General features: G+C 37.5%; 1 protein-coding gene across 2 annotated transcripts in view; it reads left to right on the top strand.

Moving 5' to 3' along the window:
* Nucleotides 1-16,078, top strand: part of GALNT1 (polypeptide N-acetylgalactosaminyltransferase 1) — a 48,824-nt gene extending 32,746 nt beyond the window's left edge. For both annotated transcript variants that reach the window (XM_009872107.1, XM_009872108.1), the window contains exons 6-11: nucleotides 282-399; nucleotides 1,462-1,642; nucleotides 9,739-9,878; nucleotides 10,983-11,081; nucleotides 11,831-11,965; nucleotides 14,425-16,078. In XM_009872107.1, the coding sequence (XP_009870409.1) occupies nucleotides 282-399; nucleotides 1,462-1,642; nucleotides 9,739-9,878; nucleotides 10,983-11,081; nucleotides 11,831-11,965; nucleotides 14,425-14,526 (775 nt within the window). In that variant the 3' untranslated portion in view covers nucleotides 14,527-16,078. The remainder of the gene's footprint in view (nucleotides 1-281; nucleotides 400-1,461; nucleotides 1,643-9,738; nucleotides 9,879-10,982; nucleotides 11,082-11,830; nucleotides 11,966-14,424) is intronic.
* The last annotated feature ends 262 nt before the right edge of the window (nucleotides 16,079-16,340 follow it).

Here is a 16,340-nt window from a genome sequence, read left to right on the forward strand (position 1 = left end):
GCAGGAATGGCAGCTTTCAGAGGGGCTGTTTCTCTATCTGGACTCCAATTTGAAGTGAGAAAATCAGGAGAACTGTCACTTAACAGGTTCCATCTCTGGAAAATTTAGAGCCTAGCAAGGGCATCAATGGCAGCTGAGTTTGGATAGAACAGTCTACTGAGAAGGAAGATGTTAGGAACTCAGGAAATAAAAAGCTATTTTGTCAGTGTAAGCTTGAAGTGCATTTACGTATATGTTCTCATAGTGACTGGTGCATATTTTTTGTCTTCCCCCTGCCCCAGGACACCTACAATGGCAGGAGGTCTTTTCTCAATAGACAGAGATTACTTTCAAGAAATTGGAACATATGATGCTGGAATGGATATTTGGGGTGGAGAAAACTTAGAAATTTCTTTCAGGGTAGGTAAATCTCTTCTTATTTCAATGAGTTTTTACTCAGGACATTGCATCTTGAGTTGTTTAAGGTCCAGATCTGCTGTCTGCTTCCGTGCCCGCTCCTGTTGCAGTTAGCACTTTGCTTCCTGTCAAGTTCCTCCAAAGGAGACACACAGAGACTGTATCTGTCAATGAAAATTGTGTTTGTCAGTTGGCAGAGCTTTGTGATTAAAAGATTGGGGTGGTCATTCTGAAGAACGAATGTGTGTGTGTTTTTAAAAGGAGTTCAGTTAGAAAAGCTAGTTGGGGAGTATAAGTTAAGGGTGATGTCATCAGTGTGTGGTTTAATGTGTTGGTGAAATATGAGCACCTTGGTTACTCTCTTTTCTTGCTGTTTTCTAACTTAATGATTACATGTATTCATTTAGATGTGGACTTAATCAGTGTTCTCACTTTTGTTCCTACCAAATCGCATTATATCCTTTTGTTTTACTTATCAGCTCAAAGTGTATAGGTAGATATTTCTAAAGCAGCTCAGTTTTCTGATTCTGCCATTTTTAGAAGTCCAAAACAAAACTGAAAATATTTTCAGAAACTTTACTTGGGAGGCATGTATGGTGTTGGTTTGGGGTGTTTTTTTGTTTGTTTGTTTGTTTGTTTGTTTGTGGTTTTTTTGTTGTTGGTGGTGGTGGTGTGGTTTTTTTTGTTTGGGGGGGTTTGTGGTTTTTTTTCACGAAAATTCTATTTTGTGATGGACTTTTTTGGACACCTGTTTACTTCCATGTGATTCATGTGAGCCTTTTTCTTCGCTGTCAGCTTGTCCAGTTCTCTAAAGTAGTCTCTTGCTGATGCATTGCCGCTGTGAGACCTGATGTATTCTTTGTTCTGCTACCTTACTGAGACTTGTGAGCATCTTAATCTGTTGAGTAGGAAACAGGCATACATTTCTTTTCCATTAAGTATGTATTTGTTCCAGATGTCACCTAATGTTTCTTCTCCACCTTGAACAGAAGCAAGTGATTAACATCTGTGAACTTTTTTTTTTGATAATTCGAAGCTATGCAATAATTGTTTTATTATTTTCAGATCTGGCAGTGTGGTGGCACTTTGGAAATTGTAACTTGTTCACATGTTGGGCATGTGTTCAGAAAAGCAACACCATACACTTTTCCAGGAGGTACAGGGCAGATCATCAACAAAAACAACAGACGGCTTGCAGAAGTCTGGATGGATGAATTTAAAAATTTTTTTTACATCATTTCCCCAGGTAAGCAGGTCTTTGAGTATGAGAAGTACCTATTAAGAATTGGAATGTTTTTACTCCTGGGAAAGAACATGAGAATTGAGATAAAAATGTTATTGCTTTGAATTTTTTAAGACAAAGCTCTCATTAGATGTACAAAAAGGAAGGTCTTAAAAAATAATTTTGTTAGCCAGAAACATATCCTGAAGTTTTGTGGGGATTTTTTTGGTTGATGTTTTTGTTTCTTTTTTTTAAACGTGCACATGATTTATGATTGAGCTTCCTGTGCAGTAGAATTAATACTCAATGGAATGTCAAAGAGCTTGACTGTAGTGCTGAAAACTAGCTATGCAAATGCAACTCCTAATCGTGGAATTATAGAATGATTTGGGTTGGAAGGGACCTTGAAGATCATCCAGTTCGGACTCCTTGCCAGGGAGAGGGACACCTTCCACTAGACCAGGTTGCCGAAAGCCTCATCCAGCCTGGCCTAGAACACTTCCAGGGAGGGAGCTTCCACAACTTCACTGCACAACCTGTTACAGTGTCTCACCAACCTCAGGGTGATGAATTTCTTCCTCATCTAATCTAAATTTGCCCTCTTTCAGTTTAAAGCTATTACCCCTTGTCCTATTACTACGTTCCTCCCCTTCTTTCCTGTAGGCCCCCTTTAAGTACCGGTAGGCTATGAGGTCTCCTCAGAGCCTTCCCTTCTCCAGGCAGAACAGCCCCAACTCTCTCAGCAGTTCCTCATAGGAGAGGTGCTCCAGCCCCCTCATCATCTTTGGGGCCTCCTCTGGACCTGCTCCAAAGGACAGGACCCTGTCCTTTCTGTGCTGGGGGCCCCAGAGCTGGAGGCAGCTGGAGTATGAAGGTGCAGGAGTTTGGCCTCTGGCTTCTGTGTTGTAGGCGTTCCAGGTTGAATAGATCAGAAGTGATTTAAGTGAAACTCCGTCACAGGAGTGGCAAAAGTTAACATCATCTGGCTTGGTGGAGTTGGCATTTCACTATCTGGGGTATAGGGTCAAGTTGCCAAAATACCTGACTGTGATTACATTTATTATGTTTCTTAAACCACATGTTAACAAAACAAGAGGTTATAAAATATGAGAGCAGAGTTCCTATGGGCTCAAAGTTTCTGGAAAAAAAAAAAGGGAAAAGAAAAGACCCTGGGAAATACTGATTTGTTACTTTCTAGTACAGGATAATTTTGTTGTTGTTGTTTAAAAAGACAGAGACAAGCTTTGGATAGCAACTGACATCCTTTCTAAAAACTCAAGCCATTATGGATATTTGACTTTAAATACTAAGTATTTAATATAGTTCCTAAGTATTTACTAAGTATTTCATATAGTTCCATATGCCATGTCTGCTTTTCCAAAGATGTATCTTTAAAACTAGTATTTCCTTATGGCTTGCTTATTAAATGTATGTTAGTATTGAAATTTAAAAGCTGTAGCACAATGTAGTATGAGTCTGAACAGTGTCAAATTTTAGATTACAGGTTTTAGTACGTGTGAGTACAAGTGACTGTGTGAATTTATGGTGTTTTTTTCTTCTTAATAGAATGCATTGCTCACGACTGTGTAACAATTTCATTTTAATTACAAAAAATAATTCTTGCTACTACTCAAAATGTATAAGGTGAAATCAAAAGCTAACAGCTTATGGTTGCTGCCTTGTGTTGTTAATAAAGCTTTATGAATTCAAACATGCTGTGTATAGATATTCAGAAAAATTGTATATAAGTCAGTGCAATCAATTTTGGTTAAAATTGCTTTTATGTATCCATGTCAAGCAACATTTGAAAATGTACTAAGCAGACTATAAAAATAGCCTAATTATTAAAAACAAATGTAAATCTCTCAACACTGTGATAAAGATCTGTTACTTTACACATAATCTCCATAGCCCTTCTACTTCATGTGGTAAAAGTACAAACTTGCAAAAGGAGTTACACTGTTTGAATTCTCTAGGATTGTTATTTTCATAGGTCTTCCATAACATTGCAATATTGTGGAATAGGCAAGCATTCTGTTGGAGAAAAGGAATGAAAGAATTTAATTTAAAATAGAACAGAGTAAAAAAATTGAAATAGTGAAAGTAACTTAAGCAATTACCTATAACTGCACTGTATATTTTCCTTCCTTTCAAAAGATGAATGCCTGCATAGTTTGTATGTTAATAGCCTGAATGATTGTTGGGTAGGAATGTGTTCTTGCCAAGCTCCTCTCAGAGCATCTGCACCTGCTGGCTGGCAGATGATCTCATTTATGTACCTGTACCTATATTGATGCTGCACTGATGTTTGATACTAGAATTTCTAAGTGTTTTGAGAATTATATAGTACCTGAATAAGTTAGGTTTTTCAGAAATTGGTTTGTTGCCTGGGGCTGTGAAGAGAGCTGTTACTGCTGTAGGTAATGACGTAATGCAGCAACAATTCAGAGAATAAACACATAAACGTACTCAGTACTGCTCATGTCTCCCACCCCCAAATCCACCTAAGTTGAGAGCCAGTAGGTATTGTCTAGAAAGGATTACTATTTTGGGAAGTTCATAAACACCTTACTACTGTTGTTCTGATATCTCCAGTCTTATGTGAATGTTGCAGACTCAGATTTTTATCTGTCAACAGCAAATAACATTACTGTAAATTTCAGTAAGTTTTTTTAGCCAGTAGTCATCTTAGTGAATGTCCGCTATTTTGGTTCATTTAGCCGTATACTGCTTCTCCAGGTATCCTTCTAATATAAAAAATTTTCAATCTTTAGTTCTTGCAGAATGATGCGATAGTGACCCTCTGGTAGAGTACGGTGTGCAGGCTGTGAAACTCCTTGCTAGTACAATGTATGATTTCAATATTGCTGTAACAGTGTCACAAGTTCTTGCAAGGAGTGAGGTGAGGATTTTTTTAAGCTGGTGCTGGTTTGCAAGTCTGGGTACGGATGAGTGAGGAGAACAGGCAATCCTCTGTGCATCCAGGTTTCTTCTCATTAGCTGACATGGATGAGAAAATTGGATTTTGAAGGAGGTGTAACATGCTGACAGGCATCGCTGAGCATAGCTAACAAGAAATTTGTTTCCTCGTTTAAATCCTTTTTCTTCTGCTTCCCTAAGATAGTGAATCACAGAGGAATTGGTCCAGGAAAGCAAACCTAAGATTCTCAGGTAGCTTTCCCACTTAATGTAATCTATGTTGTCTGGAAAAAAAAGTTTTACTGCATGAATGATAGGAACTCAAGAGACTTTTTACTATTGATGTAATATAGTTAAATGCAAAGCTGCCTTCTCAGGAAGTAAGCCTGTAATCCTTTTTTCTTCAGTAAGTACAGCCTAGTAGAAACTGTTACTTGTCTGTTTTAAGCTTTCATGCATTTTAGAAGCCATCTCTCTGCTTACAAGTGGTTAGGTACAGATGGAGGTTGGGCAGGAAAGCGTTGCAGCAGCTGCTGCTCAGCCAAAATCAAGCCCATCTCACTGCATGCGGCAGCTATTCTCCACAGCAGTAATGGCACTCGCTGTAGTCTTTTCTCATTAGCCAACAGTTTTTCTCGCAGTCATGCGTCACTGAAAGGTGCCTTTTCCCAGATCATTTCCTCTGAAGTTTTCAGAAAAGTCGATCCAGCACATGCAGGTCTGGTCGTTCTGTTCTGTGGACTCTGCCACTTTTTTATTTCTAGTGCTGGCCTTTCATCACTTTCTCCAGCCTAAAATGCTAGGACTGGATTGTCCAAGTGAGGCTTCACGAGATGGCAATGTCAGTCAAACAGTTTGCTGTGAGGAGAGTGCCTTGCTTTTCATGGCAGGTGTCAAGGCTTCATTTACCCTCACTTGTTGGTTGTTCATCTGTGTCAGTTCATTCGACTTGCTGAACCTTTCAGGATCATTTGTCCTGTGGGTTGGCTCTCAGCTGGTTAAGTTAGCAGCTGTGTCAGCACAGGAGGTGCAGCAGAAATCTGAAACAGAGCGAGGGAAAGCTGCCCCTTTCCACAGCAGGACCAGCTGCAAAGCATTAGGCTGACATACTACAGCTGCCTCCCCTTAACTTTCTCCTAACTAGTAGTTAATGGTAAACTGACAGTTGTAGAATTTCTTGGTATCCTTAATCTAAAGATGAAGCATGGATACTTTCAGGCTATGGGGTTTCCTCATGCTGCGTGTGAGTCTGGTTTCCAGCTCCTACATGCATTCCCCTGCGCCTTGTCCAGTGTACATCCTTGTCATTCAGCAGCCTCTTGCATTGGGAAAAACATCCTGAAAAAATGACATCCTGAAAAGCGGCTCCAACAAGCATCGTGTAACTCTTACGGAACTTATTGTTGACCCAAAGATTGCCCCAGAAGGTATCTTGTGTTGCACTGGGGCTAAGTATCCAGCACTGAGAAGACTGCATTGCAGAATTACCTGAGCCATCTAGACAGACAGATGTGTTATCCTGAAAACTGCGTCAGTAGGCCTGATTTCTAATTGCTGCATGCACTTGTCTCTAGCCAAGCGTGGTAAGTCAAGATTCAGTACATACAAACTAGAAATAGATAATGTTTTCGTTTGTGGTTGAAAAGGAGGACCAAGAAGGGCCTGAGTCCGTGTCTTGCAACGTAGCTAAGCCTGCCTTCAAAATAGGTACTAAATGATTTCATGTGTTCTTGTTTTCAGGTAGTATTCCCTGCTGGCTTCAATTGGGAATGTAGATAATATACCTGTTGAAACTGGCTTTAAGTTATTATCGCTTATCAAGGTTGATAATACTAAATAAAAACAAGTTATATGATTTTTTTAAACAGAAGGCTAGTTTTAGAAGAGTTTTCATACTGTGCTTTTAAAAACGGTGAGAAATTTATAATCATGATGAAAACATCATGCTGCTTTCTTTTTTTTCCCAAAGGAATTTAGCATAAATTTATTGCCACACATTGAACTTGGCAAGCAAATCTTCAGCTCTTTTGAAATTTTGAGGATGGCAGAGCTGTTGCAACACAGCTGATGGAGAGCTTAAAAGAGGTGGCAAAGGCAATTAAACTGAAGGAGGAGTATTGTACTGATAGACATCATTATATGAATGTTTTTGTAAAGGTATAATATCTGTATTACTGATTAGAGTAGTCAGACTTCAGGAATAGTGACAGCACAGGCAAGTGTTGAGCATAATTTTATGTTTGTACAAAAGAACTAGTGATGGTGTGATTGGATGATTTGATGTGGGATTTTTTGCCTTATCAATATTTTATTTTTGAGTACAATTTTAAGCATATGTGTGGAAAAAAAACCCCTCACGTGATCATCCCACAGCAAACAGCAAGCTGGGTGAGAGAATCATCAGGGAGGTTATTGATGTAAATAAGATATGGAGGGGGTGAAGTTGGGGAAAAAAATTAAATATTGCATGATCAAGTAAAGACAACAGTAGCAAGGACTGCTAAATACTGTTTCTGATTTTTGTTCTTGTTTTTTAATGAACCAAACCCAAATATTTGAAAGAATAACTAGTAGGCATGATTGTCTTCCTCATGAGGCAAATAACTGCAGAGTCTGGTCTAATTGTCTCCTGAGAGGAAGATTTGATCTAATTCATGGGTTTGGGATTTTTTTTGTTTGTTTTTGAGGTGGTTTTTTTTGTAGTTGTTTTGTTTTGTTTTGTTTGATTTGGTTTGGGGTTTTCTAGCTGAGCCTTTAAAAACAAATACAAAAACACCAGAAGGTATATATCACAGTGTCGTGTGTATGCGAATTTTTCTTATCTGTGGAGGAAATAATGGTTTAGGTATGTACTTAATTTTTGTCCTTTGCAGTTTTCCTAGCTTGCTTCCTTTTTTTTTTTTCCAATTTTTTTCCCCAAATAGAACTGTTACCCGTAAGTAACTGCAGCTGCACTGTATAGTCCAAATGAATAAAAACACTCAAGCTAGTTTCGAATAATATAAATAGATAAGATACTTGAAACCTAGGAAACAGAGTAATTCAGCCTTGGTAGGCGACACCGCTAAGGTAACTATATGGGTTCTGCAATTCAGTTCATCTGCTAACCTGATGCTATCTGTAGTCTGTATGCCACGATAGGGTTTGGTGCGGACCTAACTTCAAGGAGGATTTTATAAAAATCTTTTAGCCTAAAAATGGTTAAATGGAGTATGATACACACAGTTTCTCTCAGTGCAATAGAGGGAAAAGCAACTGGCATTTTTCTTTCTGCGTGATGACATTTAAAACTACTTTAAGAAAAGGCACACTTGTATGCTATTAAGTATCACTTTGCATTTAATTCTGCATGGCTGTGACTTTAATTCTTACTGCCATTCAGTGATATGACAAAGCCTTAAGTGTTGTTTTCTGAAGGTCAGTGTAGCAAACTGATGAATGAGTTTTGGTTGTCATAAGGTTGTTATAACGTTGATGTGATAAATGTTACATCCATCAGCTGCTTTTTCATTAACTGAAAAATGATGAACTCCCTACTTAACTGTGCTCAGAACAGCCTTTCTCTTTGTATTTCATCATATTTTGAAAGAGTGCTGCTTTAGGTACAGAGCAAATATTTGCTTTGGGGAAGATAGGGCAATGCCTAGAGTTGTGTTTTTCCTCTTTTTTGTCTTGTGTTTTGGTTTGAAGACTTCTTTTATGACTGGAAAGCCCAAACTGAAGTCTTCTGGGATTCTATTCAAAAAAATTTTTAGATTTCATTCACACTATTCAAAATTTCATTAAAAAACATACTTTCCTTTGCTTTCATTCCCTTACCACTATAGTTCTCCAGCATCTTTGTTAAGAAGTCTTTAGTTTTAATAAATAAATTAAAAAAAAAATCCTAGCTAGCATTTTTTTCTTTCTGGAATATTGAAATTACTAATGTTTTTACTGATACCTACAAACATTTACGATGAAATTATGCAGTTATCCATCTTAATTGAGTTGAAATACACCATCTGCTGGTGGGTTGATTTAATAACATAATACGCCAATTTAGGAGTGTCTCGAACTCGGTTTCAAAAGGTCATCAATTTTAGAGGAAATTCAAAGTCCTCTAAGTGGAAGGATTTCTGAAAATGGTATGCAGCTGGAGCTTTGTGGTGTGGTGGCCAATTGAGCTATATTTGTGGTCTCTGAGAGGAATTTAAATTGCTAGGACTTGGTTTTGTATTCTTTTTTGATTTTTTTTTTGTTGTTGGTAGTGTATTACTTTTGACCTGTGTTGTATGAAGTGTTGTGTGGAAAACACAAAAAGAACCTGAAGCCTGAAAAATAGAAATTATCCTACCCTGAAATAATTAATATTACTGGAATATTAATGACAATAGTGCTTAATTCTGGTGAGGCAGAATACCTATGGAACATACACACCTTCCTTAACCCATCTACAGATGTTACTTGCACAAATTCATTTTCAGAAGGACTTAAAACAACCATAAAGGGGTGGGAAGATACAGGAAGAATAAGCACTTTGATATATGAGGCACAAAGGAGAAAAAAGGCAAGCAAAATACCACAAACAATGATAAGAGACCTAATGGTGAACATACTTCCTGCAAATGCTGCAGTTATATTGAACAAATACTGAATTATTAAAGGATTAGTTCCCTGTATGAAGGCTGCTTTCTGCCTGTTTCTTTGTGCAGTTAAATAGATGGTGCAGGGTCTGGCAGGTGGTACTGGGCTTACAGAATTAAATTAAAATGGAATACTCCTTGCTCCAGAGAAGGAGACTGTTATGTTATGCTGCATAGATAGGCACCCCAGTTGCCATTGGGGGTAGAATGGCGTTAGTCACTATAACGGTTTCAGCCTTTCTCCTCTGATAATTTAGTAAGCAACTGCATTCAAATTGTTCCACAAACCACATACAAGAAATCGTCATATGCAGCACAGATCTAGTGATTCCATCTTTTGTATAATTATCTGGAAAAAGGAGTCACAGGTAGTGGCCGAAGTGTCCTCTCTGAGAATATAAACAACATAATGCTGTTATTAAATAAACAAAAATTAAAAAAAAAAGAAGAAGAAAAAAGAAAATTCTATGTGTAGAGATGAATTTCTAAAGAGAATATCTTTCATGCAAGCTGTATATTATAGGGCTATAATTATATAACATTTATTAGCCCTTGAATAAAACTTTGTTTCTACAGGGGTTACTAAAGTTGATTATGGGGACATATCATCGCGACTTGGACTAAGACGCAAGCTCCAGTGTAAGCCTTTCTCCTGGTACCTGGAGAATGTTTATCCTGATTCCCAAATTCCACGCCACTACTTTTCTCTGGGAGAGGTAAGATTTTACCCTATATATTTATATACCCTATGTACTTTTCTATGTAAAGTATGTTGCACAGTAAGCTGTTTGTATTCTGAACTGAGTAGAGCAAACCAGTTATCTCCAGCAAGGTTCAAGTACCTTGCACTTGTGTTCCTGACATCTGTAAAACAATACATCTGGCCTCTCAGTGGGGCAGAGAACTGGTATACAGTGCTGGAATTTCAAAATTTTCCCTTTGTTACTACAGTGTTAAATGTCACATAGAATATATTTAGAAATATTTCTTCATAAACGCATAATTCTGGATAGCTTTCTGCAAAATCCTCTCTATGTAGAGTAGGAGCATAGTTGGCCAGGTCAAGCAAAGCTTTGCCTAGAAGTTACTCTGAACTTTACCCCCAGAACCCTCATCAGGGACCCACAAATTCCAGTGACCCCCTGAGCTATTTACTTACTTACTTACTTACTTACTTACTTTATTTATTTATTAGGAACAAGTGACTGCAGAGGTAGTACAGATGAGGCTGTCCTATGTAGGCCGGTACCTACTCTCCCCTACAAGCTGTATTGAGCCTGTTATAGGGTGATTTTATACTTCTTGTATTTGAAAGAAATGCTTTTAACAAAATGAAGTAGGCATTTGTGCTGCTGCATGACTATCAGGAGACTTGGTATTCATGCCTGCTTACTGTATAGTAATACAGGGATTAAGGCTGTAACTCAAGAAGTGAGCAAATTGAACCCAGTCATCCATGATTTCAAAGGGAATTACAGCCACTGTGCCTAGCAGAATGTTTTAAAACTTCTGAAGGTTTTAGGCTGGAGGCTCAATTGTGTCCTTCCTGTAGTAGCTGAGTCTTTAGCAGGAGGCATCCCCAAGATGGACAGATCCTTGAAAGTCAGGAAAGAAGCCAACGTGGTTCTGTAACCTGGTAGCACGAATGTTTGCTTGGGAGTTGGAGTCTTGGGCAGTGGTCTATTATTGTAGTACGGTTCCTGTATTTTACATTTCATTCACATACCCTCTGGTGAGAGAACTGGTGCTGGTGTGGTATAATATGGACCTAGTTCCCTTTGAAAAATAACAGCCTTTGATATGCTCTTTTTCACTCCCAGATAAGAAATGTGGAGACAAATCAGTGTCTGGATAACATGGCAAGAAAAGAGAATGAGAAGGTTGGAATATTTAACTGCCATGGAATGGGTGGCAATCAGGTGACAACTTTTTAAAAAAAATTATCTTAACATATCTGAACTATTTGGAACACTGATTGGCACAATTCTTTGATTTTTTCCAACTTAAATTGGAAAGTTTAGGAAACCCTCATTGAAGATGATACCTGGAGGAGGAAATGCATGAGAAGATTTGTTGGTGGTTTCTCACCTGTAGTTTTCTGAGGCCTCATTGCAATAGGTTTTAGGTCAAACGTTCAAGTCAAAAATGGAATGAGGGGAAGAGGAAGGAAGAGAAAGCTGCTATAAGCTATACTTCACCTTCTGTAGAATCTCTGGAACTGTCTTCTGGTTAGACCTCTTGATTGGCATTGTTAGTTCAAAAAAACTCAAATATGCCTGAACCTGAAAAGTTGTTTTTCTCGCTGTGCCAGTTCTGGAATTTATTATACATATCTGGTTTTGTTGTACTTTGTTAATAATTCTTGATGAATTGTTTTCCAATATACAGATTCCCTGTTTTGTGGAACCTCCTGTTCCTAAGCAGGAGGGAGTCTGCAAGTCAAAAAAAAAAAAAGGAACTAAATTTTGACTTAAGAGCTTGCTCATCTAGTTTGTATTTACTCCCCTCCAAAAAAAAACACCAAAAAAAGTCTTACTATTCGTGCTGAAGGGAAAAGAGCAAAACATTTAGTGGGTATTAATGAAGTAATGCACAAATGCTCCTCCTTCCCCAGGAATCTTTTAGTTGAGCTCTTTTTTCCAGTTCCTCTCATCCTTTTCCTTTCTAGGTTTTCTCATATACTGCCAACAAAGAAATTCGAACAGATGATTTGTGTTTAGATGTATCCAAACTTAATGGACCAGTAACAATGCTCAAGTGCCACCACCTAAAAGGAAATCAGCTTTGGGAATATGATCCAGTGGTAAGTTTTTAAGGGCTTGTGACATTAAAATGAGGCAACTTTGGTTTTTACATGAGCTTACAAAGCAACATATTCCGATGTGGGACCACTGTTTTGACAGTCAAAACAGGGAATAAAGTCAAGATTGTGTTCACTCTGTTACTAATTCATGGTATAGTCACTTAGTGGGCATCTGTATTGATTTAATTACCTGGGGAGTTTGGGGGGAGCTTTTAGAAGAATACTTTTCAATGTGTGTTTGGATCCCTGGGGGAAAACTAGTCTGCTAGTGTAGTATTTTGTTATAAGATCAACAATGGAAAACTATTCCAGGTATCTACTGGACCAGAAAAAGATGCCAACAATCTTTTGACAAATGAAGCAACTGGTGTCTTATCTTGCACAAGGTTAAAAGGAAATACGTTTTTAATTAAAAAAAGTCAACGTCTCAAAATTTTAGGGAAGATTTACATTTCTAACTGTGGTATGTTTAAAGTAGAGGTGCTTTAAACAGCTTTATTTTAATCATTCTCTTTCTTGTGCATGATATTCTAATCTATGTTGAAGTTCATAGGTTGAACTGACCGATGAAGAAATTATTGACTGTTGATCCATTCATCATTAATTTAATTTTCAAGATTTAAAAACAATTTTGTAATCGAACTCTGATTTACATCATAGCTAGTTTTTGATATTGTTAATTGATAATTAGTCATTGCAAAAGACAGTTGTGAGACAATTTATGGAAGACGAATCTTGCCAGTAATTTAGCTACTAAAAAGTCATTTCATCGATTGGGAAAAAAGAAAAATAAGGGAAGAAACAAAGGGGGTTGTGTGATTTTTCTACCTAAATAGGCTTGCTATGGATTTTAGCAGCTGTATTAACACTACCTACAGCCTTTAAAACTAAAAGGAAATATGCATAAATTATTATTTTTTTATTAGCATGACAGTTACCATGGAAGATGGTGTGTATCTGCTAGGATTTCTACATGTTGCTAGCAACTGCTAATAGGAGACTGAAAAAAGCTGTTGAAGGCTTTCAGGATTAAATGTTAATTGAAATGATTGAGTCTTGGGAACCATTCGTTCTTGGTTTTAATGTAGTTTGCCTCACTTAAGTAAGCAAGATGGTGAATCACTGAGTGTATTAAGATTAGTCAAACACCAAATACCTTATCAATGGTAAGAACGTTGCATCTTTAGAATTATAATTGAAACAGTCTATCTTGCAGTAGTTTGCCACAGACTGTAAAACAGACTTCCCTGTGTTGATCCTCGGCTATAAATTTGGTTGTATGTGTTCTTTCTTTTTATTCTGTCAATGGAAAATCTAGGTGTAATCTTTAGAACTTAATTGAAAGCTGACTAATAAGGCACAAAAATAAGTTAGAGAATACTTAACAAGAGCTCCTACCCACATAGCTGGATGATTTTTCTGTAGTTTTTCTCCTTCTGCCTCTGTGCAGGAGGCATGTAAGAAGTCCCTTTCTCTTAACGTCTCCTAGGAAGAAAAAAAAAGAGTAGGGTGAAGAAAAAAGCTTTGGTTAGTTACTTACCTGCTTCCAACTCCTACATTCTTTAGCTGCTGTATGAGTGCAGAAGATTGATGTGCTCAGGTTCTTGGGGGGGTTTTGTGTGTTTTTTGCTTTGGTTTTGTTTGTTTGGTTTGGTTACTTTTTTTTTGGTTTTGTTTGTTTGGTTTTTTTACCCTTGCTGCTTATGCACATAAGGCCTGCCTGTTCTGCCACTTTTCAGTCAGTCCAGTGTCCTGATTGTGCTGCTGAGTGAGAGAAGAAACACTGGCAGTAATGCCTGTCAGTACCGTAGACAAGTTGATGCACTGATGAGTATCCGTAGTGCAGTGGCAGGAAATGCAACTTCTGAAGATCTCTTCTCAATGAGGATAGTGCCAAAGTAGCTGGAGCAGTGTATGGAAGATTGCATAAGTAGGATTAGTAGGTATTGGAAACTATATATGTATGTGAATTTACACATATCTGTTTGTTGGGGTTTTTTTAAAGAACATACTTTTTAAAAAAAGAACATAGTACTAAAGGAACATAGCATGAGATCAGTTCTGTGTCCCCAACTGAGAAAAAAAGCATACTTCTGAATATTTATTCAGTATGTTCGTTCTGATCTATACTACTATTATAACTAATAATTGAAGTTATATATCTTGCTAAACTTGAATTTTTAACTGTTCTAACTGTATAGTCAAAGAATGGTGGATATTGCTTGATAAAGAACATCATTTAAAAGTTCAGACTGTTCTGTTTTTCATGGAGCAGTGTTTTCAGTATCTACAACATCAAAGAGCGTATTTAAATGCTTTAGGACAGGGAGTCAGTAACCAACCAGCCTTGTCTAGTTCCTACTTTCCTATGGAGGAATTTTAATGGCCACTAGAAACATTTTGGTTAGCTTATGCCTGGTCAACCTGTCAACCTAATTTCTTTTTGTTTTGTCTCCAAGAAATTAACCCTGTTGCATGTGAACAGTAACCAGTGCCTGGACAAAGCCACCGAAGAGGACAGCCAGGTACCCAGCATCAGAGACTGCAACGGCAGGGGTTAAACGCCAGCCGCTCCCAGCAGTGGCTGCTTCGCAATGTCACCCTTCCAGAAATATTCTGAGAGGTTCTAAAGCAAAGCAAGGATTGACTGGGCTACCTCGGCTGATACTTTGGCTACGCTGTTAAGTAGCAACAGAAGAAACTTCTGCTCGGCAGAATCCACAGTTTGTCAGCTGTTAGAACTCCTGCAGCTTCTCAGTAGCTGTGAACCAGCCTTCCTGTGTAAGGATGTGAAACTACCACACATACTAGTGAAACTGCACCCACTGATGTTTACAAGACCGAAAGAGTTTCTTCCAGCAAGCTATTTAGAGAACATTTGGACAGTGGAAACATAATCAATGAAATAGTTTCTCTGAAGAGCTGCATATCATTGTAGTTTGCTTGCACATCAGTAACCTCTGCTGAAAGTGCTGTTGTAATGAAGAAAGTCCCAAGAATACTTTTTTTTTCTGGTTAGCAGTGGTAACCAGGCTACTAAATATAGATCCACAAATAAATGAGTGAGACAGCTGGAAAGCAGATTCAGTAACATGAAAAAAGAATTCTGTGGTTTAAAAACAAAAAGTAAACAGGGTTTAATGGAAACTAAATCAGAACTATGAAAAGTACAATTTGTTATAGTGAAGTATCAAATTTATAAGTAGATTTTGTACCTCAGTGGGGGAAAATAACTAAGTCAAAAGGCAATTGTTTCTCTTTTTCAATTGTGTGATAGTCCATGAATACTATTTTTTTTTTTCTGGTGAGTCTAAAATTATTTTGGGCGCAAAGTGAGCATAAGAATAAACTTAGCTCTTGAATGTCAGATCAACTTTTTTCAATTTTTTTGTTTTAATTTCTTGGCTGTTGGAATTGTATCTTTTTATTACTTTCTGAAACTGGAGGCTAACATGCTGTCTAACTTTTTCTTTGTCCAGGCCTTCCATTTCAGTTTGTACATGGGTCAGTCAGCTTATGGACTTTCATGGCCAAACAAAAGATTTAAGTACACTTCAAAATCAAGTTAACTTGACAGAAGAAGCTTAGCGCCCAAGACTCATACTACTGTACTACAGTTTTGTTTTCATAGCAATAAATCTTTTGTTCCTTGTTTGATTTCAGTCCTCAGAAAGCCAGAAGATACATGATTTGGGTAGCAGGAGGTTGGTAAAACTGAAGGTTTTCTGGAATCCTTTTTTAGTTCATATTCAGATGTGCTTCATTGTCAAGTGCATATTTAGATTAGACTCTGAATTGTAATGTTGATCTGCTGCTTTTTTTCTAATAAAACCTAAAGAAAAATAGCTAAATTGGCATGAATTTCAAAGTTAACATAGCCAAAAGCAATATGACTATGTCATTACATTGGTCTGCATTTTTTAACTGAATTGCTTTGTTTTGTTAAGAAAAAATTATGTGGGCTGATCTTGAAAATGAACCACTGAACGCTCAGAGTATACCTTAAATTTCCTTTTGGAAAGAAAAATGAGATTTGCTTAATGGAGAAGATATTTTTATGATAAATGTCATTGGCCAACTGTCCTGTAAATCAGATTAAACCTAGACTCATGCGAAAGTTGTGTGGAATTATATTTGGCTCTTACAGCTATTTTAGATGGATATTCCAAGTTGCTTTACTCAATGTCATCTCTGTTACTCCTACAGCAGTACACAACAGTGTTCATACACAAAGCAAGGGAAATTTTAAATTGTAGTGTTATGTTGCTGGTTTAAAAATACATAGGTGAGATGATGGGGGATTAATATAAGATAAAGCATCGAAATATCTGTCTTTCATTGACCTCTCATTTTGGATAGCCCTGCAAATCTTATG

This window comes from Apaloderma vittatum, unplaced genomic scaffold, assembly GCF_000703405.1.
Source record: "Apaloderma vittatum isolate BGI_N311 unplaced genomic scaffold, ASM70340v1 scaffold6716, whole genome shotgun sequence".
Lineage (NCBI taxonomy): Eukaryota > Metazoa > Chordata > Aves > Trogoniformes > Trogonidae > Apaloderma > Apaloderma vittatum.